The sequence below is a fragment of the Megascapheus bottae genome, chromosome 2 (assembly GCF_031878675.1).
Source record: "Megascapheus bottae isolate mThoBot1 chromosome 2, mThoBot2.hap1, whole genome shotgun sequence".
NCBI classification, from domain to species: domain Eukaryota; kingdom Metazoa; phylum Chordata; class Mammalia; order Rodentia; family Geomyidae; genus Megascapheus; species Megascapheus bottae.
Genome location: NC_143510.1, coordinates 92,103,227 through 92,125,763, shown reverse-complemented (window position 1 = coordinate 92,125,763; position 22,537 = coordinate 92,103,227). Strand labels below are relative to the sequence as shown.

The following is a 22,537-nucleotide window of genomic DNA, read 5'->3' as shown; positions in this document are numbered from 1 at the left end:
CCTCCTGAGTTGCCACCAGCACCCAGCTAGTAATTTATTTTGTCATCTTTAGTTACTGGTAAGAAAAGGGGAGTGGGTAAGGTAGAGGAGCTTATCTATGTTATTCTTCTGGCTAGAGGGCTATCTGGACCCAGGACCATCCAGTGTCATCACTCATTCTGCCCTTTCATACCTTCTAGAACAGTGAAGCTCAGACCATCTCAGTTCCAAATAGTAGAAGAGACCTTGGTGATTGCAGCCTGGGTTTCTCAGCGGTCCTGAGTTCTCACATGACTCCAGCAGTGTTCTGAGAACCATCTTGAGAACTCCCTTCTCCTCCCACTTTGTTTTATTTATTTATTTATTTATTTATTGCCAGTCCTGGGTGTTGAACCCAGGATCTGGTAGTGCTCTTGAGCAAAGCCAGTACTCTACCCCAGTAGAGCCACAATGCCACGTCTGGCTCTTTCTGTGTATGTGGTACTGGGGAATCAAGCCCAGGGCTTCATGCATGCTAGATGAATGAGCGCTCTATCACTAAGCCCTATTTGCAGCCCTCTCCTCCCACTTTAAATTCTTTCTTGTCTTTCTCTTTACAAAAGCAATAGTGTTCTTTTTCTTTCTTCCTTCCTTCCTTTCTTCCCTTTTTTTAAGATCTGAGACTAAAACTTAGTACCTGACACTTTTCTGCTCATTGGCTGGCACTCTACTAACTGAGCCATACCTTTAACCCCCTTTTTTTCTTTTCTTTCTTGCTTCTTTTTTTTCCAGTCCTGGGACTTAAACTTAGGGCCTGGGCACTGTCCTTGGGCTTTTCTCAAGGGTAGCATTCTACCACTTGAGCCCCAAAATCACTCTCAGCTTTTTCTGTGCATATAGTACAAAGGATTTGAACCCAGGGCTTCACGAATGCTAGGCAAGCACTCTTCCACTAGGCCACGTTCCTGGCCCCTCTTTTCTTTCTTTTTTAACTGTGCAGTGTCTGGACTCAGGGTTTTGCTCTGGAGCACTGCCCCCCCCCCCCCCCGCCATCCCCGTCCTTTTGCTTTCCAGATTAGAGTCTCACCCTTTTGCCCAGGGTTACCCTCAAGACCACAGCCTTCCTATTTCTGCCTCCCAAGCAGCTAGATTCCAGGCATGACTTACACTACTTAGCCCAAGACAGCAGGTTTCAAGGTGCCCTTAGAAGCGCCGGCTCTGTGAAGTTTCCCCGGAGAAGGAAGCAGGCTTGGAAGAATCGAAGCAATGGAGTGCCAGGACAGGGACCCGAGGCGGTCTGAGTCCATCTTCTGCTTCCCCAGGATGGCTGGGACTACATGCACCCTTCGCAATGTTTCTTTCCCTACCACCCACTGTGTCCCCTCTCAGTCTTCCTGACCCCTGGTCTGGCCTGGCCCAGGCCAACCAGCATGAGGTCCTAGGCTCGACTGTTGGCAGCTAGCTCTTCTCACTGGCCTATGCACCAGCACAGGGCTGTGCCTGGGAGGGCTCCTGTGAGCTCCACATCGCAGGAAGGAGCCAGCTCTGTGGGATCTGGATGGGAGAGTGGTGGGCCCTTGGGTGCACTGCACGGCAGAGGCCCAGGAAGGTGGGACAGAAGAGGCCGATAGGAGACCCGAAGCCGGCAGGCAGGCCTTGAAGGCCAGTTCTGAGAGAGCTCAGGCCTAGGCCAGCACTAAAGACCTGACCTCATTCTGTGTCCAGTTTCCTTTCTCAGAGGCTCCTCTAGCCCCTGGCAAACACGTGCCAGGCTGCCAGGCAGCCGTGAATGAAGGGGGCTGGGCCGCTGCTCTCAGTAGTGTGATGCCTGTCCCCACACGCCACAAGGACCCAGCTGTTCATTCAGGAAATGAGCTGCCAGGCGACACCCACCCACCCACCAGCAGCCAAGCCACAAAGAAACTGTCTGCTTAGAACCAGGGGGGCTCAGCAGGGAAGGCTATATTTTTGTGAAGAGCTGGGAATTCAAAAGCTTCTCTCCTGGAAGGCTCCCACCCTCCCTCACAGGGAGAAGCAGAAGGTGGGGAATCCTGGCTCCCCAACCAGCCCTGAGTCCTTCTGATTCCACTGGACTTCTAGTTCCTATTGGGTTGGCACTGGATGGAAGAGACTTGCGTCCACACAACCCTTTAAAGTGCACAGATCCTTAAGATGTTAGGGTCACAGGGCCCACGACGTGCTCAGGCACAGAGAGGTCAAGGAACTTGTGCAGCCACACACCACACACACCGCTGGGATTAAAAGGCAAGGCTCACCTGGGTACGGTACTAAGCATGCCTGCAATCCCAGCACTTCAGAGGCACAGGCCAGGGGCATCGCACATTTGACACCAGCCAGGACTATCTAGCAAGATGTTGTCTCAGGATGGAAGAAATGAAAAACTAAAACCGAATAAGACTCAACAGGGAGCTGGGCCTGTGATCCTAGCTTCTGGAGAAGCAGAGATCTGAGGATCAAGTTTCAAAAGCAACTTGGGCAGAAAAGTCCATAAGACTCTTCATCTTCCAGGTCACCAGCAGAAAACCACAAGTGGGGATGTGGTTCAAAGGTAGAGCGCCAGTCGTGGCTGTACAAAAGCAACAGTGAACAAGACAGATGGAATCTGTCCATTAGCGCTCACCAGCAAGTCTGAGGGAGGGAAGCAGGCAATAAAACAACCTAGTAATTAACACTCTGTCATGTTGGAAGGCGATGAAAGCTTAGGAAAACTATCAAACAGTGACCCAGGGTAGAGAATGGTGATGCTGATGGGTGACTTGCAATTTAAAATAAGAGATGGGAGCTGAAGGTATGGGGCAAGTGGTATAGTAGCTGCCTGTCAAGTGTGAGGCCCTGAATTAAAACTCCACTACTCTCTTACTTCCTCCCCTCCCCCCCAAAAAAATCACCAAAACAAGAAACCAGGACAAACTTTCTCTTGTGTCTTCCTCCATGGGAAATAAAGCATTGCAGGATAGAGAGAGGCTGAGATTTATTATTATTATTATTATTATTATTATTATTATTATTTACAGTGCTGGGATGGAACTTAGGGTCTCGTGCATACAAGGCACTAAAGCTGTCCTAAAGTCTAAAGAATAAGAGAGCCCCCCCTCTTTTGCCAGTACTGAGTTTTTCTTCTTTTTTTTTCTTCGTGGGTACTGGGGTTTGAACTCAGGACCTCATGCTTTCACATGGCTTGCTTTTTCAAGGCTAGTGCTCTACCCCTTGAATCATTCATCTTGCCTGGATTTTTGCTGGAGCATTGAATAAGTATTTAGGTGTTGGTACTGGGGCTTTAACTCATTTTAAAATCATGGCTAGCTCTCTTATCATTTGAATCCTATCCTGGCTCTACTTCTAGCTTTTGGTTAGCTGATTGAAGATTATAATCTCATGGACTTTCCTGCCTGGATTGGCTAAAAATTAGGATCCTCAAATCTCAGATCCCAGCCTCCTGAAAATCGAGGGTTATTAGGATTATTAGGTGTGAGCCACTGGCTCTTGAGCTTGGCCTTAAAGTGCGTGTGTGTGTGTGTGTGCGCGCGCGCGCACACATGTGCGCATGCATGCATGCATGCACTTGAACCAGGGTCTGACTTCTGTCTCTGAGCTTTTTTTTTTTTCCCAGTCCTGGGCTTGAGCTCAGGGCCTGAGCACTGTCCTTGGATTTTTCTCAAGGCTAGAGCTCTACCACTTGAGCCACAGCACCACTTCTGGCTTTTTCTATGTATGTGGTACCGAGGAATCGAACCCAGGTCTTTGTGCATGCTAGGCAAGCACTCAACCACTAGGCCAGACTCCCGGCCCTGTCTCTGAGCTCTTTTACTGGAGGCATGTGCTCCATCCCTCGAGCCAGGATTCCACTTCTGGCTTTTTGCTGGGTAATTGGAAACAGAAGTCTCATGAACACTCTGTCCCGGCTGGCTTTGCACCATGACGCTTGGATCTCGGCCTCCTGAGTAGTTAGGGTTACAGGTGTGAGCCACTAGTGTCCCGCATGGCCTCAAACTGCCCAGCTTCCCAAGTGCTGGGATTCCAGGGGTGTCAGTCCACCCAGCTGGGGGCAGCGTGGGGGTGGGGCAGGCTGAGAGGCTCATGGACACATTCAGGTCTTGTGGGGTACTGAGCCCCACCACCTTGACCTCCTGGCTGGATTCTCTGTCTGCCTGGTTGGTTCCCAGCCCTATTTCTCCCTGTCCCCTCTGTTCTCGGCGATGCTAACCATGTTACCCTTTTGTCTGTTCAAATGCTCCATATTTACAAGCCTGGGCCACGTGCCAGGCACTGGGTTTGGGCCACAGGATGGGGAGGGACTCGATCAAGAAGGCCTCTGCCATCACGGAGCTTGCGGATTCAGTGGCGTGTGAATCTTTGTAAGTCACTGCAAACCTTCCGGGAATAACACTGAGGATTAGCAAAGAGGCCTGACCAATGCATAAACCAATGTGCCAACAATTCATTCTTCCAGACCTGAGCGCTGAATGCCGGCAGGGAAAGCTGAGAACCTGAAACACTGGGCTCCAGTGTGGCCCTGCAGCCCAGCCTGGCCCTCCTCCAGTTTCCCATCGGTGAATGGCTCACCGCCTGGCTGATGGCTGAACCCCGCGGGCATCAGCCTGCTGCATACAGACCCCTGGACTCTGCCAACTCCTCTCTCCATGGCTGCCAGCCTTGTTTGGCCTTCATTGGCTAAGACCACAATACATTCTTGTCTCCATTCCTCCGTATCCATCCGTTGTGTCATCTGAGTGCATCCTGTTGTCATTTCCTTGTTTTATCTTCTAAGGCTTCTCTTTGCTGCTCTCAGGCTAATGTCACAGTGGCACAGCTCAGTGGTTGAGATCATGGTGGTGGAGTCTGAGTCCCAGCTCTGCCATTTTATAGCTGTGGGACACTGAATAATCTACTTACTCACTTTTTGCAGCTATTCAGGTGGCTGAGATCTGAGGACCATGACTCAAAGACAACCCCGATGGGAAAGTCCAGGAAACGCTTATCTCCAATTAACCAGAAAAAAAAAAGCCAGAAGTGGAGCTGTGGTTCAAGTGGGAGAGTTCTAGCCTTGAGCTAAGAATCTCAGGGAAAGTGCCTCAGCCCTCTCGAGTTCAAGTTCCAGGACTAGCACCAAAAATGGATAAATAAATAAAGCTGGAAATGAATATGTGGTTCAAGTAGTAGTGTGTTGACCTTGAGCAAAAAGCCCAGTGAAAACATGAGGACATGAGTTCAAGCCCCAGTACACACACACACACACACACACACACACACACACATACATACAAACTCAAGGGGAGGGGAGGCTGAAGAGAAAGATTGAGTTCAATTCAGACTTATTTAGGTGAGTAAAACCTTATTCAGGAATTGTGTGTGTGTGTGTGTGTGTGTGTGTGTGTGTGTGTGTGTGTGTGTGTGTGTGTGTGTAAAAGTATAGAGACCACTTGCCAGAGAAACTGAGGCCAGGCTGAGCATATGACTAAGCTCAATGAAAAGCCTGAGAATCAAGGGGGAACATTTGAGAGATATTTAAGCAAGTTTGTGTTTATAATAGTCCTAGCTATTTGAGGGTCTGAGGCAGAAGGATTGCTATTGCTTGAGCCTAGTTCAAGACAAGCCTGAACATGGCCAGACTGTCTTTAACTGAAAGAAACAAAGAGCTGGGAGCAGTGGCTCACATCTGTAATCCTAGCCACACAGGAGGCTAAGACCTGAGGATCACGGTTCAAAGCCAGCCCGGGAGCTAAAGTTTGTGAGACTCTTATCTCCAATTAACCATCAGAAGAAGGGAAGTGGCACTGTGGTTCAAGGGGTAGGTAGGGTGGTAGCCTTGAGCTGAAGAGCTCAGGGACAATGCCCAACCCAAGAGTTCAAGTCCCACAACTGACAAAGAAGATGAAGAAAAAGAAAGAGGAGGAGGAGGAGGAGGAGGGGGAAACCAAGAATTGGTCTGGGACTGTGGCTTAGTGGCAGAGTGCTTGCTTAGCATACATGAAGCCCTGGGTCTGATTCCACAAAACCACCTACACAGGAAAAGCCAGAAATGGTGTTGTGGCTTAAGTGTCTAGAACTGAGTTCAAGCCCCAGAACCAGGAAAAAAAAAAAAAAAAGAAGAAGAAACAAAAAATTGGGAAGAGAGAGGAAGAACCGGTAAAGAGAGAAAGATATTTAAACAGATTGAAATTTAAAGAGAGAGAGGAGATTTGAGAGAATGAGAAAGTATTTCCTAACGCCACTACTGACTGTGTCCTAGGAATGATTTTAGAGAATAGTGAGGAGAAAGAGCTGAAGTAGAATTGTTCTTCAGCTCTTAGCAGAAGCAGACTGACCCCCATAAAGAAGTTCAGCAATAAGGCCAAATTCAGTAGTACTGCAGCCTGACTTGAGAGAGTTCCATGCTTGTAAAGTCAGTAAATTTACTAATTGAAAATGCATTTCAATTTCAAGTGTCTCTGTCATCTACCTCACAGATCCTTTCATGTCCTCAAATTGTTATTTTGAGCTGGTCTCTGGGGGCTCATGCCTGTAATCCTAACTTTTCAGAAGGCTAAGGTTGGAGGATTATGGTTCAAAGCCATCCCAGGCAGAAAGGTTCATGAAACTTTTATCTCCAATTATCCAGCAAAAGATCAGAAATGGAGGTGTGGCACAAGTAGTAAAGTGCCAGCTTTTACAGAAAAAGCCAAGCTAAGGTCTTGTGTTAAGCTGCAGTGGTAGGATGCATAAAATACTTGTTATTTCGGTTAAAACATGAGGCAATATTTCTCTACAGGCTCCAACTTTATAGGAAGTGTAGTGTAGAACTTTCGGCAGCGCTCACTTCTAACACTTACCAGCTCATGGTGTTGGACAAGTGAGTGGATTCTCTAAGGTCATGCGAGTGATCAGAATGAAGGCAGCCTAGGTTGGGACGTGAGAAGTGGCTAGGAGACAGATCCTGCAGAACCTTATTTGCTACCAAAAAAGTGTGGGACTTGCTGGGCGCAGTGGCTCTCACCTGTAATCCTAGCTACTCAGGAGTCTGAGATCTGAGGATCAAGGTTCAAAGCCAGTCGGAGCAGGGAAGTCTACGAGACTCTCATCTACAATTAACCAGAAAACCAAAAGTGGTGCTGTGGCTCAAAGTGGTAGAGCACCAGCCTTGAGCTGAAGAGCTCAGGTAGAGAGCCCAGGCCCAGCTTCAAGCCCCATGACTGAAAGAAAAACAAAAGAAGTTTTGGACTTTCAACTGAAAGCCATTGAGGTTGGATCCTAGCCCTCCCCCGATATCTCTGATTGTATGAAGGTAGTGGGACTTAAACCTAGGGCCTGGGCTTTCCCTTAGCTGGACTTTCTCATACCTTTTTACTTAAGGCTGGCACTCTACCACATGAACCATAGCTTGCCTTCTCATTTTTCTTTTTTTTCTTTCAGTGTTTTTTTTTTTTTTCCAGTCCTGGGCTTGAGCTCAGGGCCTTAGCGCTGTCCTTGGACTTTCTCAAAGATAGAGCTCTACCACTTGAACCTCAGCACCACTTCTGTTTTTTTTCCCATGTATGTGGTACCGAGGAATCGAACCTGGGTCTTCGTGTATGCTAGGCAAGCACTCTACCACTGGACTCCCAGCACCTCTTTCAGTATTTTTTTTATTGTAATTAATAGAAGGGTTACCTTATATTCGCCAGCTAGAAGGTGCATTGCTTCACAAACATTGATACCCTTTTCATGTTTTTGTCCCCATTTCCCTCCTCTCACCCACTCCCCTTAGCTTGTTTTCCCCCCTTCCCTATCCTATTTCAAATAAACATATATACAATATACCAGATAACAAGGTAAGATACTGTAACAATATAAGATAACCAAGGGACAACAAATGAGATGAGAAATAATGTAGTACATTAAGAACAACAATCACCCATTATATGTCTCTGTTTCCATATCCTGGAGGTCCTTTCATTTAGCCTCATCCTATATGGCCTTCTGTATCTAGGTTTTGCCCTATAGTAAACCTCTGCTAGGAGAGTCCAAAGTTTATACTAATTATGACAAATGAGGGAAACCATTGAGCCTATGTTCCTTTGAGTCTCGCTTACTTCACTTAATATTTTTTCCAAGTCTTTCCATTTCTTTACAAATGGGGCGATGTTCTTCTGGTTAATTAGAAATAACCAGAAGCCTGCTCTGGTTGGCTTTGAGCCACAATTCTCAGATCTCAGCTTTCTTGTGTGACTAGGATTACAGGCTTGAGCAAGACCCAATATCATTTTTGTTTTGTTTTGAGACAGGCATTACAAAGTTTTGAGATGATAAGTATTTGCTAAATCACTCAGGTTTTTGTCTCCAAGTATAATCACTTTTGTTTTTGCAGTGCTGGTATTGAACCCAGGGCTTTGCCTACACCAGGCACCTAGTATCACTGAGCTACAATCCTAGCCCTTACGCAACATTTACTTATTTATTTACTAACTTACTTATTTGTGACAGGGCCTAATTATGTATCCTAGTCTGGCCTTGAGCTCCTAATCCCCCAGCTTTCGGAGAGTTCTGGCATTTTAAGCGTGTGACACTGAATCCAGCAATTTTAAATTGATAAAATTCATCACAATCAGATCACAATCAGATCTCCAGAACTGAGTTCACCGACTTTTGCAAATGAATGCATCCTATCTGAAAGAAGAGAGGCAAACCTTATCCTAGGGCCGGGAGTGTAGCTTAGTGGTGCAGTGCTTGCCCAGTATGCATGAAGCCCTGGGTTCGATTCCTTGGTGCCACATATAGAAAACGCTCTAAGTGGTGCTGGGGCTCAAGTGGTAGAGCGCTAGTCTCGAGAAAGCTCAAGGGCAGTGCCCAGGCCCTGAGTTCAAGACCCAGGACTGGCGGAGGGGGGGGTGGACGGGGAGGGGAAGAAGAAGAAGAAAACTCCATCTTAGAAAGTGGTTCCTTTCTTGCCAGCTCTTCAAGTTCTGACCCGCAGTGCTGGTTTTCAGCAAGGCTGAGTGATCTTGTGTGGAAAGGGACGCCTGGAAACCCACGTGGCGCAGTCCAAGCAAACCCAGGTTGCCTAGCAACCGGAAATCCGGGCGGTGTCAGATTTCCCGCCCACAGAGGGAAGCCCCGCCCCCTCACCGCCAGACCCCGCCTCCTCTCCGCGCAGGAGCCAGTAGACAGTCACGCCCCATTTCCGGGGGCGGGAATAATGTTCTTATTGGTCAGCTGTCCGGAAGCGACGGGTTCGGAATCTGGCGCACGGTGGGAGACTCCAGCCCGGCGTGCGGGTTCGCGGAGCGAGTCGGTGGCCGGCGGGGCGCGCGCGTGGCCCGGCGCGGCGTCTGAGCTCCAGTCGTCGCAGGATCGAGGCTTCCTGCCGCCTCGGAAGCGGAGGCTGGCCGGTTCCGGCAGCTCGGATCCCCCGGGCTTGGGTTGGCTGAGGCGGGGAAGGGCGGCGTCCCCGCGAGGTGGGGACGGGGCTGAGGGGGTTCGGGGCCCCCAGAGCCCCGGGGTCCGCCCGGCGCAGGCCGCCATGTTCGTGCTGGTGGAGATGGTGGACACGGTGCGGATCCCTCCGTGGCAGTTTGAGAGGAAGCTCAACGACTCCATTGCCGAGGAATTGAACAAAAAGTTGGCCAACAAGGTACTGGGCCCCGGCGTGCGCGGCACGAGGGCGCCGACCCCCGCCTCCCGGGGAGGGGATCCCCCGGGGCCGCCGGCCCCACCCTTTCGACATTAACTTGAACGCAGCCTTGCGAACCTCACCCAAGTTGGCTCAAACTCAGATTCCCCCGCCCTCTGCCTCCGAGCAGCTGGGGTTACAGGCGCGGTGCCCCTCACACCTGGCTGGCTCCTCGCCCTTCGGAGCCTCCTGCCCGGGCCGTGTGGCCGAGCCCCAGCTCATGCCCGTCTAGCAGAGGGACTCAGAGTTTGCTTGTGGGTGTGAGGGCCACGGGACAGGCGGCCTGGGGCTCCGGTTCGTAGAGTGACCGTGTGTACACGTATGCACCCAGGTCGTGTACAATGTGGGCCTCTGCATCTGTTTGTTCGATATCACCAAGCTGGAAGATGCCTATGTGTTCCCAGGGGATGGTGCATCACATACCAAAGGTGAGTATCTGCCTTTCTTGGGGTGTTGTCTGTCCGTCCTCCCTCCCTCCCGCTTCCCCTCCCTCCCTTTCTTTGCCAGTCTCAGGGCCTGAGCACTGTCCTTGGGCTTTCTCAACACTAGAGCTCCATCACTTGAGCCACAGCACCACTTCTGGCTTTTTCTATGTATGTGAAACCAAGGAATCGAATCTAGGTCTTTGTGCATGCTAGGCAAGCACTCCAGAGTTGTGTTTCTTAAGGCTCAGTTTTCCATCTGTCTGTCGGTCCTGTCTGTCTCTCTCTTCTCCTCACCCTCTCCTCTCTGTGTTTTTTGGGTTAGTCATAGGGTTAGAACCAAGGCTGTCCCTGAGCTCTTTTGCTCAAGGATAGCTAGCACTCTGCCACTTTGAGCAACAGCTCCATTTCTGGTTTTGGGGAGATAAGGAGCTAACAGTCTCATGGACTTGCCTGCCGCAGCTGGCTCAGAACTGCATTCCTCAGATCTCAGCCTCCTGAGTAATGGCCAGGATTACAAGTGTGAGCCATAGCACCCAGCAAGGCTGTTAGCAGTAGCTGCAGAAATGCCTGGGGTACTGAGTGGGAGTTCCAGCCTGAGAACTCCAGTTCTGACTAGTGGGAATTGACGCAGTGACTACAGGTAGACGTTTGTCTTCTCTGCCTCCTTATGTGTAAGACATGGAAAGCGAATTCGGTAATGGTTACGGCCTCTCCAGGTCTGAGATTGTGGCTCCATGTCTGAGCCCTTTCGGCTTTCGTGTGCTTGCCTGGTGGGAGTTGATCCAGACAGCTGAAGACTTGGTGGAGTGGCCCCAGTGGATTAGCGAGCAGAGGGAGGAAGAAGAGCAGCCCACTCAGGGGTGAGGACCTTGATGGGCGGGATAGCATAGTTAGAAGAGTGGATTTGCCACTTACAGCTGTGTGCCATGAATGGAATAGGTAACCTCTCTGTGCCTCTGGTTCCTCCTGTGTACTGCTACAGGACTGAAGGAGGACATGCAGGTGGGGCTTCTAGGGCAGGGCCGGGGCCCCTAGGGCTCACTGGATTGGGCTGTCTGGGGGTTCTGTGTCAGTGGGAGGGTTCGGCCAGGGCTGCGGTGTGTAGGGTGGGCTCCTGAGTAACTAAGGGTTATCAGACATGAGCCACCATCTCAAGCTCTCAAGCTAACCATTTTGTTGTTGTTGTTAGTTGGGTCTTGGACTCTGGGTCTGGGCACTGTCCCTGAGCTCTTCAGTTACCACTCTGAGCCACAGCGCCACTTCTAGTTTGCTGGTGATTAGTTAGCGATAAGAATTTCATGGACTTTCCTGCCTGGGCTGGCTTTGAACCGTGATCCTCAGATCCCAGCTTCTTGAGTAGCTAGGATGACAGGCGTGAGCCACTGGTGCCCAGCCAGCCCTACCCCTTTTAACCAGAGGTTAGCTTTGAGCAAAAGAAGCTCATGGATTGTTATGTCCAGGCCTTGAGTTCAAGGCCCGAGACATGGATAGAAAAAGAAAATATAAAGAACGTTGTAGAGCAGCTGTGTGGCTGGAATGGTAGAAATGCCACCTCTGGCACAGATGGGTGGTGACACAGGTTGACAAGCAGCAGCCACAGTTTCTCATTGCTCTAGAGCGTTAGGAAGGGGGCAGGTGAGCAGGTGACACGAGTGGTAGGAGCCCTGGTCAGCTGAGGAGAATGGTTGTGGTCAGGTGAAGAGGCCACACCGAGGGCAGGGCCTGGAAACCCACCAGGCATTTCATCTGCTCGCTGCTCTTCCTCCTCCCCCAGTCACAGGACATTTTTAGCATCCAGTTTCAGGGCAGAGCTGTGCCTGGGGCAAGCTTTGCCAGGTGGCAGGAGAACTTGTATTAATTCTGGTTCCCTTTGTCTTGTCCTTTGTCTTGTGCGTCTGCCTTTTTTTTTTTTTTTTTGCCAGTCCTGGGCTTGAGCTCAGGGCCTGCGCACTGTCCTTGGACTTTCTCAAGGCTAGAGCTCTACCACTTGAGCTTCAGCACCACTTCCGGCTTTTTTTCTATATATGGTACCGAGGAATCGAACCTGGGTATTCATGCATGCTAGGCAAGCACTTTAACCACTAGGCCAAACTCCCGGCCCCGCGTCTGCCCTTTTATTAATTTTATTATTATTATTGTTATTTTTTGCCAATCCCAGGGCTTGAACTCAGGGCCTGAGCACTGTCCCTGAGCTTCTGCTCAAGGCTAGCACTCTGTCACTTGAGCCACAGCACCACTTTGGCTTTTTCTGTTTATGTACTAAGCAATCAAACCTAGGGCTTCGTGCATGCTAGGCAAGCACTCTACCACGTTCCCAGCCCCGTGGCTTCCCTTTTAGAATTGAAAGGCTGAGTGCTGGTGGCTCATGCCTGCTATCCTAGCTGCTCAGTTGGCTGAGATCTGAGGATCATGGCTCCACGCCAGCTTGGGCAGGGAAGTTCACGAGACTCTTCTCTCCAATCCAAAAAGCCAGAAGTGGAGATGTGACTCAAATGGTAAAACTACCAGCCTTGAGTGAAAAAGCTCAGGGACAGCACCTGAAATACACCGAGTTCAAGCTTCAGTATAGCTGCCCTAAAAACAATTCATAAGGCTGGGATTTTGGCCTAGTGGTAGAGTGCTTGCCTGGCACACACAAAGACCTGGGTTCAATTCCTCAGTTCCACATACATGGAAAAAGCCGGAAGTGGTACTTGGCTCAAGTGGTAGAACTCTGTCCTTGAGAAAATCCAAGGACAGTGCTCAGGCCCTGAGTTCAAGCCCAGGACTGGAAAAAAAAAAGTTAATAATTCAAAGAGCAGTTGGAGGAAACTTGGAATTGCCTTTGGAATCACTGGTGCCCAGAGTCTGGCTCAGGTGGGACTTCCCAGGTAGATTGGAAGCCGGCCTGCAGTTCTAGGGCAGCTGCTACTAGTGCCTTATGGGGACCAAGTTGTGACCTTGCAGGGATGAGGGTCAAGGGCTGGGAGGGAGGGAGGGAGGGCTCTCGAGAGCAACACGCAGTCCCTGCATGCCTGTTCCTCCATGTCCAGTCCATTTCCGCTATGTGGTTTTCCACCCGTTCCTGGATGAGATTCTGATTGGGAAGATCAAAGGCTGCAGCCCAGAGGGCGTGCACGGTAAGCAACTCCTTAGGGAAGCCTGGGGGTCAGTGAGGCGAGGGGGGGGGGCGGTCAGTGAAGGCTGGGGTCACCATCTAACATCTGAAGACTGTGTGCATGGGGCTTTGCTCAGCACTACCCAGGCCTGGTATGTGGGGCTCTGAGATGGGGAAGGCGACTTCTGGTGGCGCTGGAGGGGTTTGCTTAAATATCCAGATCCCTTGTTTATCTGTCTGTCCCCCGCTGTCACCTTCTTTCTTCCAGTCTCTCTAGGGTTCTTCGATGATATTCTCATCCCTCCAGAGTCGCTGCAGCAGCCCGCCAAGTTGTATCCTCCAAAGGAAAAGGGGGTTCCTGGGAACGCAGACTTCCCCCGAGGAAGCCCTGCTGCGGCCTGCCCCTAGGGCAGCCTGTGTGCTGGCCCTGGCCTGTGGGAGTCTGGTGCCCACAGTGTCCCTGGGACTGGCTTCAGGGCTGCCATCCATTCCCTGTTCACCCAGGTTTCCCTGCAGTAGTGTCAAGATCTTGTTCCAGCAGGCTAACCCTGGCTGGTTCACCCCGCTTTCTTGGGGTGTAAGGCCTGTGTTCCCTTCACAGAACATGCTCATCAGCTCAAGTTCCTGGACTGGATTGTCCCCAGCCCAGCCCTCACCTTGCCTATGGGGCTGTCAGTAATGAGAACCTTCACTGAAGGAAGCCCATCCTGTCAGTCGTTCTCCCAGTACCCAGCAGTGGTTTAGCACAACCCAGGCTGAGTACAGTGGCAGCAATGCCACTAGAGGGCAGTGTGGATCCTTGGTAGGGCTGGCACAGGACATGGGGGAGCTGGTAGAGGCCCTAGCTGGCTGAGCCACCATGGGCAGCCAGGGTCGCATGTGACTGAAATTTGTTAGCAGGTCTGGCCCCCTCAATCTCTTGAGACCTGGTCTTGTTGCTGTTTCTTTTGGTGGTCCTGGGCTTTGAACTCGGGGCGGGTACTCTAACACTTGAACCGTGCCTTTAGCCCTGGGCAAGTTGCCCGCTTGCCTGCCTGTCAGATGTGGGGGAGGTACACATACTTGAATCATTCCTCGTTTTTGAAGTGGAACAGGCCGTGGTGTCCTGTTCTGTGGGGCCAGGAGCTGCCTTTCCCGAGGTTGTCCAGACAGAGCAGTGTCATCCTGGGCTGGGCATTTGAAGCGACCTCCCATCCCCTCCCCTCCCCCCCATGGCTTGCTTGTGGCCTTGACCCCTGGGCACCAGTGATGAGGCGGAGCAGGTCTGGGTGTGGGAGTACGAGACCGAGGAAGGAGCGCATGACCTGTACATGGACACGGGGGAGGAGATCCGCTTCCGGGTCGTGGATGAGAGCTTTGTGGACACGTCCCCCACAGGGCCCAGCTCGGCCGAGGCCACGTCATCCAATGAGGAGCCACCCAAGAAGGAGGCTCCATACACACTTGTGGTGAGAGGACCACTGGGTGGCGGGGTGTGCGGGAGGGCTGCCCATGGTCTGCCCATTTCTACAGCCTGGGAGAAAAGGTAACAGCTGCCATGATGCTAGAGGCAAGGCACAGAGCAGTGCTGGCCAGGGAGGCCATAGGAAGGGCCTAGGTGAGATCAAAGCGTGGACTAAGGGCAGGCCTCACACAGCTGGCTGTGCTGGCAGGAGCAGAGAGCTGGGAAAGGGGTAAGGAGAGATAGCCTCTGTGCCCCATCTGCTCCCTTGTGCTAGCCTGGAGCAATGGCGTGGTCCCCAGTTGTCATGGCTGCTGTGCGCTCCCGCACTCCCATCCCTACCCGCTGCAGGTACTGCTGGGTGTCGTCCTGGTGGCCTCTGGTCCCAGGCAGTCAAGCTTGAGGGGGCATTAAACTCCCTGCTCTTTCCCTTTGCTCTCCAGGGCTCCATCAGTGAACCAGGCCTCGGTCTTCTCTCCTGGTGGACCAGCAATTAGCCTCGTTGGCTGACAGACTGTATCTGGCCTTGGGAGGTGGCAGTGAGGAAATGAGGAGTCGTCTGCCACCCAGAACTGGACTGCTGCAGCCAGGTGCTACCGTGTGCCCCCACCCTCCTGACCCAGCTCCTCCGGGGTGGACTGACACTTTTCTTCTTGCAGTGCTGGAGATGGAAGCCAGGGCCTTTGCCATGTTAGGCAAGCACTCTGCCGCCAAGTTGAATCCAGCCCCAGCCAGTGGATTTGTACAGCAGACATGAAGTTAAATGAACAGCGGCAGCAAGGGCTGAGAAGTCCCCCACCAGTTGCCCTAAAAGCGCATGTCCTGACTGGGGAGAGTATGTCGAATGGAACCGTCTCTGTACAACTGTTTCAAGATTAAAAAAAACAGCAAGTGTCCTGCTCTAGCTCAGGGTTGCCAGGCTGGACCAGCACGGCTCCACCGTCCCAACTCACTTTGGGGGATAATCTGCAAGTCGTCAACTTGGGGGTTACCAGACAGGGCCGCTCAGTTTGGTGGCGCCCTCACACAGTGGCCAGCCTGGGCCAGCCGCTTTGGGCCCGGGCTGCCGGTCACGCTGAGGTGGCGCATCAAGAGGCAGCAACTTCCCCAGATGTCTGCACAGTAGCCATGATCACGAGCACTATCTTGGGGACCTTTACTTTCCAAGGAGGCCCAGCTGTCCAGACAGGCTACGCCCGCTCTCAGAGTGACGAGAGGACACAGTGCCAGGGGAGTGGCGCTGAAGTCACGGGAACTTGGGGTCAGGCCTCCGCTTGCATTGGTAAGCAGGGACAGACCGGGAGGTGCTTGTTCAGAGGGTTACGCTAGTGGGGTACAGATGGGGTTGTGGCCCTGGGCCTTTGCTGACCACCAGGAAGACCAACCCTGACCTGGCGGATAAACAACACAACCACTCACAAGAACAGTCGATGAATTTGGGTGCTTCTTTTTCAGAGACATTGGTCTGCACCTCCACTCCCAGTAGATCTTATAATAATACTTTTTTTTTTTTAACAAGAGATGGTTCTTTAAATCCTTCAACCATCAATGAAATGTTAAGGCAGAATAAAAACTTCAGAGGGGAGTGTTGTCATCAAAAATAAATACAATTGTATGAGGCTACACTACTCAGGGAGGCCGGGCCAGGAGATTGTTTAAGAGTCCCCAGCTCCGGGTTTCTCCCCACACCATGGGCGGGCTGAGGTGGGGGAGGACGGCCTTAGGTCACACTGTTGAGGAGCAGGAAGCCAGGGAGGGCCAGGTCTAGCTCTGGTGATGCATGAGGAGCCGCTGCTGTGGGGGGCTGGGGGGGCGGTGTGGCCTGTCCTCACTGCTGTAGCTCCTTCATCCTGTTCAGAGCGCTGCCTGCACGGAACCACTCAATCTGGGTCTCGTTGAAGGTGTGATTCAGGAGAATGGTCTCCTGGGTTCCATTCGGGTGTTTGATGACACATTTGAGGGGCTGCAAGGTAAGAGGTAGGTGTGAATAGATACCAGCAGGTGCTCTAGGATGGAGACCAGATCTGGGCTCACAGGAGACTCCTGGGGCCCAGTGAGTCGCACTGGGGAGAGACTAATGGGCTGTGGGTTAATGCCTGGGCAGTGGGGGCCTGGGCTGGCTCTGCCCTCAGCGGTCATATTCCTGTCTGAGCCCGGAGAACTTAAGAGCCTCACAATTGGAATAAAAATTCATAGGAAACCAGGCGCTGGTGGCTCACGCCAGTTACCCTAACTACTCAGGTGGCTGAGAACTGAGGATTGTGGTTCAAAGCTAGCCCAGGCAGAAATGTCTGTGAGACTCATCTCCAATTCATCACCAGAAAAGTCAGAAGTGGTACTTTGGCGCAAATTGGTAGAACACTAGCCTTGAGTAAAAGAGCTCAGAAACAGTACCCAAGCCCCTAGTTCAAGCCCCACAACTGACAAAGTTCACAGGAAGTGGCTTCTTTAGCCCTACCCACCCAGGAAGGCCCCAGCCTCCCCTGCCTTCTAACCTTGCCAGGGGCAAAGTCCTTCAGGCCCTGAATGGTCAGCTTATCCACAGGGTGGATCTTGTTGTAGTCAGAAGGGTCAGCAAAGGTGAGGGGCAGGAGGCCTTGCTTCTTCAGGTTGGTTTCTGGAAGGAGGAAAACAAGTGGCACCCTCACCCAGGGACTGCAAAGCCCCGGGAGCTCCCTTCTCTAGATCCGCTTGGGGCCCCACTGCTGTGGCTGAACTGACCACAGCTTAGGCCTCTTGCTAGAGGCACCCCAGTAGGTGTCATGGAGCAGCTCCGTGCCAGGCCTTCCCACAGACACTGCTTGCTCCTGGATTTCAGTTGCTCAGGCTACACTGGTGAAGCTGTAGGATACAGCCTGAGCTAGGTACGTGGCTCCAGGCCCAACAGCCACAGCAGGACCTCGATGTGGCCTCCATGTGAGGAGCAGTGGATCCCAAGTGTAGGCCGAGCTTACCATGGATCCTGGCGAAGCTCTTGGTAATGATGGCCCGGCCACCAAGATGGCGAGGTTCCAGTGCTGCGTGCTCCCGGCTCGAGCCCTCACCATAGTTCTCATCTCCAATCACCACCCATCGGATGCCATGTTTCTGTCAAGCAAGCAGGGCTGGGGTCAGGAGGCAGGAGGGCATACCGAGGTCAAGGGCTAGAGGAGCTGGCCCTGTCTGCAGTGGGTAGAGGCCACAGTCCACGGACAGCAGAGAAACAGCAAGGCCAGCTGGCGAGGCTCCAGGGCGAACCGCTCATCCAGAGGGCACCCACTCTGTCTCGCCTACCCATCAGGGTGCCAATCGTGGCCCTAGTGGGCGGGACCTGGACCGGTCCTGGCAGTCTGCAGGCAGAGGCTGACCCGGAGCTCCCCTGCAGCGCCCGGGTGGCCTAGCTTTGCAGCCTCACCACCTGCCCTCTTCTAGCTGTGGTGGGTCCTGCCTTCCTGAGCCTCCGCTTTCTGCCGACTTCTGGGCCAGCGCCTTCTCTCCAATACCGCCAAGGCGCATCATTCTCCTGGGCACTGTCAGCGGCCTCCTCCATCTGCCTCGGCTGAGGCCTGTGCTCCTTCCTTTGGGTGGTTTGTCCCTCCCCGCTCCTGTTCCACACAGGCCCTCAGGAGAGGGGAGAGTACCACTCTCACCCAAGTGGCTCACCTTGTAGTAGCGGGCAGTGTCAGGGACAGGGCCAAATTCCTGGGTGATGGCGTTGCGAACCGAGTTGGCCTTGCCATTTTCAATGTTGATGGCACCGATGAGCAGGTTGTTGGAGATGTTGTCCAGGTGCCCACGGAACTTGAGCCAGGGCCCAGCAGCTGAGATGTGGTCAGTGGTGCACTTCCCTTTGACCTGGGGGGAGCAGGCAGAGAGAACCGAGGCTGGGATGTGGGCGGGTGGTGAAGAAGACAAGAAGCCGTTCAGGAGCAGCGGCCTTGGCAGCATTGCTTGACCACGCAGGCCGGGGGCTCAGGCAAGGCCGTCACCCAACACCACCAAAAGCCTTGGCCGTTCAGTCTCACCCATGGGGCAGGCACCACTCAAAGAGGGAGGCTTTGATAGGGAGGACAGCTGCATCCGCTAAGCGCTAGCCAGGGTGGAAGATCAGCCAGATTCGAGCCAGTCACAAGAGGAACTGGGGACACGCCTGACAACTGGCTGGTGACCAGTCAGGAGCCTCAGTAAACACATAGGTTACTGTCTGGCCTGGCTACCTGTAAAAACTCTGGGGAACAGAAGTTTGGCCTAGTGGTAGTGTGTTTGCCTAGAATGCAAAGACTTGGGTTCAATTCCTCAATACCAAATATATATAGAAAAAGCTGGAAGTGGTACTGAGGCTCTAGTGGTAGAGCTCTAGCCTTGAGAAAGCCCAAGGACAGTGCTGAGGCCCTAAGTTCAAGACCCAGGACTGGCAAAAAAACAACACCCTCTATCTGCCTGGCTTCCAATCCACAGGCTCTACCCACAAACAGCTCAATGGGGGACAACAGGAATCCGTGTCTGTCAGCCAGGGCGGAAGCCTCCTGGGCAGTCATACGTGTCCCTCTGGGCCGCCTGTTGCATTCGCCTGTCTCTACCTGATGGCTGCTGTCTGGGCTAGCTAGATCCAGCTCTGTTCACCTGTGATGCGCTCTCCTCGGCAGTGAGCTCTCCTTCCCGTCCCCACGTCGAGTGGAGCTCGGCTGGCCGCACTGACCTTGATGAGGATCTGCAGGTCCTCCAGGTCTTTGCCATCCCACTTGTCAAAGGGCTCCAGGAGCTGCAAGCGCTGGCTGGTGGGGCTCACTTCTACCCGCTGCCCACTGCTGTCCGTGGGGGGGTGCTGGTAGGTGTCCTGCCCGGGATCGAACTCCTGAAGCAGGAGACACGGACATGTCACCATGTCACCCCCCACATCCTCCTCCCCCATGCGGTGGTTCTCAGGGGAGGCAAGCTTCTTCTGTTCTCACAAGCAGTGCCCTCCCCGCCCGCGCCTACAGTGGGCGGCCACAGCACAGGCCTGCTCACCGCTTTGGGAAGCTCATCCGCATCGGGAGCCTTGAGCTTGAACTTCTTGCCATCCTTGCCTGTCAGGAAGTCAGTTTCCGGGTTGAACTTGAGAGTTCCTGCAATGGCCAAGGCGGTGACGATCTGAAATGGAGGAGGCCCATTTGTTGGTTACCACCAAACACCACACCTACCTACTCTCCAGAAGAATCCCAGCCATTGGAGAAGAGAAGCAAAACCTTCGCTCGCCCTCGCCCTCGCCTCCTTGGACACTGGAGCCGCAGGACTGTGTAGAATAGAAGCATTGGCTGCTGGGTGTGCAGAGGACCTAAGGCCACCTGACCTCGCCCTCTGCTGCCAGGGCCTGAGCTAAGTGTGCTTCCCCGGGCCAGGTGGGCACTGCTGTGGCACTCATTACCCCTGGGCAGGGACAGACCCTTGCAAAAATGCTGCAAAGATGGAACGATGGTTGCATGGGCTGCTCCTAGAACAGGAGAGAGCCATCCCTTCAGTCAAGTAGAAAGCACGAGCATGTCTGGAAGACGCATAGAAACACACAGATATGCAAAGGCACAGGCCAGGTGCTAGTCAGGGTGGAGGCAAACAATCCACCAGTGCCGACTCAGTGCCCACAGGAACATCAAAGCCAAGTTCACTGAACCCAGAAACTCCAGCTGAGTGCCTTGGTGAGCACCTGTAGTTCCAGCTCCCCGGACGACTTGGGGTCACTTGAGCCCAGGAGTTCAAGGCTAGCCCCAGCAACAAGATCACGTAAGAAAGAGAAAAGGGAAAGCAGCAGGGCTAGAGGGAGAGAGGGATACGTGGCTTCCCTGGAGACACTGCGGAGGGAGGGAGAGAAGTGGAAGTCCACACTGAGATTCCATGGCCCGTGCACAAAGCCACTAACTGTGCTCAACAAACACCTCACGATTTAGAGAGCCAGGCAGAAACTGCTTACAGAGCACAATGCCAGGGGGTGAGAAGGGCGTGGCTCTTGATTTGCACTTAGAGGACCCCTTGGCCGGTGATGGCAGCCCCGCTCAGCAGCCCTGTGGGGTCCCGAGGAAGCCCACGACACTGGAGCCTGGCCACAAGGACCCCCTCACCTCCGGGGATGTGACGAAGGCATGGGTCTCGGGGTTCGCATCATTGCGGCCGGTGAAGTTCCTGTTGTAGGAGGTGACAATTGTGTTCTTCTCCCCCTTCTTGATGTCCTTCCTGTCAGGACAAGGAACAGAATTAGGGTTACTTGGTGTGGCCAGATGGGTGGGGTTCCTATGGCATCTGCCTCAGCTCACGGCTGTCCACTGCCTTCAGAACCCCTGCCAGGACCCACTGTGGTCTTGTCAGCTTTTCCCTGACTCACCCACCCACTCGGCCAAGCTGCCCAGCCCAGCCTGATAAAGGCTGCCACTGTGCAGCCGTGCCTGGAGCCGGGACCTTGGGCTCAAGTGTCCCCTCCACCCTCACATCTTCCCTCAGGTTCTGGGGCTCTCATTCCATCCACATGATGTGCCACTCACCTGTCCCATTGGCCAATACAAGGGCCACATGCATTTGCCAGGACGAGGCCACCCACTTCCCTCAGAGTCTGTGCCTGCAGGGGAGAAAGGAAGGTGGGAAAGAGGAAGCCGCAGCTTGCAGGTAAAGAGCTCTACTGGCACCCGAGGCGGCCACCAGCACTGTGGCAGCCCTGGCCCCACAGGCTGCAGGCTGAGCCACCCCAAAGGACACTGCTGAGCAGTGGGCTGGCACGTGGGCACTCACGTAGCCATCTCGCTCGATGGTGGCGCGGATCTGCTCAGAACCCGGCGTGATGGTGAACTGGGACTTGCACTTGAGCCCGTGGGCCAGCGCCTGCTTGGCCACAGCTGCTGAGCGCCCCATGTCCTCGTAGCTCGAATTGGTACAGCTGCCAATCAGACCTGGTGCAGGGTGGACAGTGGGTCAGAGGTCAGCCGGAGAGGGTGACCAGAGGCGTGATCTCAAAATAGACTGAGGTCCAAAGACCCGACCAGGTGAGAGGCTATTTTTACGAGTCATGCTGAGAGCAAACTGGGACTCCAAGGACAGGTTACTCCCCACCCGGCCATGGGCAGGACATGAGTGCAGGGAACACTGAGGTGCATCTCACACCAACTCCATAGACAGGTCTGTGACAAGAAGCTCCACGCACAGGAAGAGTGCTTACTGCAGTGTCATCATACTGCTGCTAAAAGCATTTTAAAAATCACTCTTGCCCATACTCTACATTAAGCAAGTATGTGTTAAACCAAGGAAAGATAATGTTCTGAATAGGCCTGTTGCAGGAAGTGGCTGTTTTGAGAAAACCCACAGAAGCACAGAGACCGCTCAGACGCCGGGCATGGGTGCTGGCCCAGGAACCTGCCGCAGTGTGCAGTGGAAGGGCTCACCCACTCGGATGTCCAGGGGCCACCCCTCCTTCTCTGCCACAGCACCCACGTCTGCCACAGGGTGAGCCAGATCGGGGGTGAAGGGCCCGTTGATATGTGGTTTCAGCTGAAAGACAAAGCCAGGAACAGAGGGAGAGGTGAAATGAGAGGTGAATAAGGGGTGAGAAGCCCAAGTTCACAGCTTCCCCATGACTAGAGGAACAGGAAGGCAGGCTCCTGCTCTCACAACGAGCAGCTCAGTGCTGGAAACACAGGGGCAGAGGGGCAGGACGTGCACAGCACCTGGGCGGGCCCCAGCCCTACCAAGCTGGCCTTCCCTCCACTCTGCACACGCAGAATTAAAGCTCAGAAGTGGCATGCCTACTCCGTTGTGGCTAGATGGCAGAGGAGGAGAATGGCTCGAGACCATCTATCTCCCAAGTCCATCCTCTCCCAAACAACCTTACTGTTGACATCTTCTGACAAACACAGACCACAGGCTAGATGCTTTATGAGAGGACTTTAGATTTCACACAGTTCTGTGAGGATCCTAGAGATTGAACACTCTACTAAAAGGGCCTAGGGCCCCAGCAGCGGGAATTCAGGCTT

General features: G+C 53.1%; 2 protein-coding genes across 3 annotated transcripts in view; one reads left to right on the top strand and one right to left on the bottom strand.

Moving 5' to 3' along the window:
- The first annotated feature begins 9,369 nt into the window (after positions 1–9,369).
- On the top strand, positions 9,370–15,471 carry Polr3h (RNA polymerase III subunit H). The gene is made up of 6 exons (XM_090328808.1): positions 9,370–9,565; positions 9,936–10,032; positions 13,062–13,148; positions 13,395–13,458; positions 14,373–14,574; positions 15,011–15,471. Exons 1-6 carry the CDS (start codon positions 9,455–9,457, stop codon positions 15,062–15,064), a joined length of 615 nt encoding a protein of 204 aa, XP_090184934.1. The 5' UTR covers positions 9,370–9,454; the 3' UTR covers positions 15,065–15,471.
- A 518-nt stretch (positions 15,472–15,989) lies between these two features.
- The window catches only part of Aco2 (aconitase 2), a 32,531-nt gene continuing 25,983 nt past the window's right edge, over positions 15,990–22,537 (bottom strand). For both annotated transcript variants that reach the window (XM_090328805.1, XM_090328806.1), the window contains exons 9-18: positions 21,950–22,055; positions 21,303–21,460; positions 21,059–21,132; positions 20,642–20,753; positions 19,557–19,679; positions 19,246–19,401; positions 18,210–18,401; positions 17,522–17,654; positions 17,063–17,184; positions 15,990–16,530 (exon numbers count right to left, since the gene is read on the bottom strand). In XM_090328805.1, the coding sequence (XP_090184931.1) occupies positions 16,396–16,530; positions 17,063–17,184; positions 17,522–17,654; positions 18,210–18,401; positions 19,246–19,401; positions 19,557–19,679; positions 20,642–20,753; positions 21,059–21,132; positions 21,303–21,460; positions 21,950–22,055 (1,311 nt within the window). In that variant the 3' untranslated portion in view covers positions 15,990–16,395. The remainder of the gene's footprint in view (positions 16,531–17,062; positions 17,185–17,521; positions 17,655–18,209; positions 18,402–19,245; positions 19,402–19,556; positions 19,680–20,641; positions 20,754–21,058; positions 21,133–21,302; positions 21,461–21,949; positions 22,056–22,537) is intronic.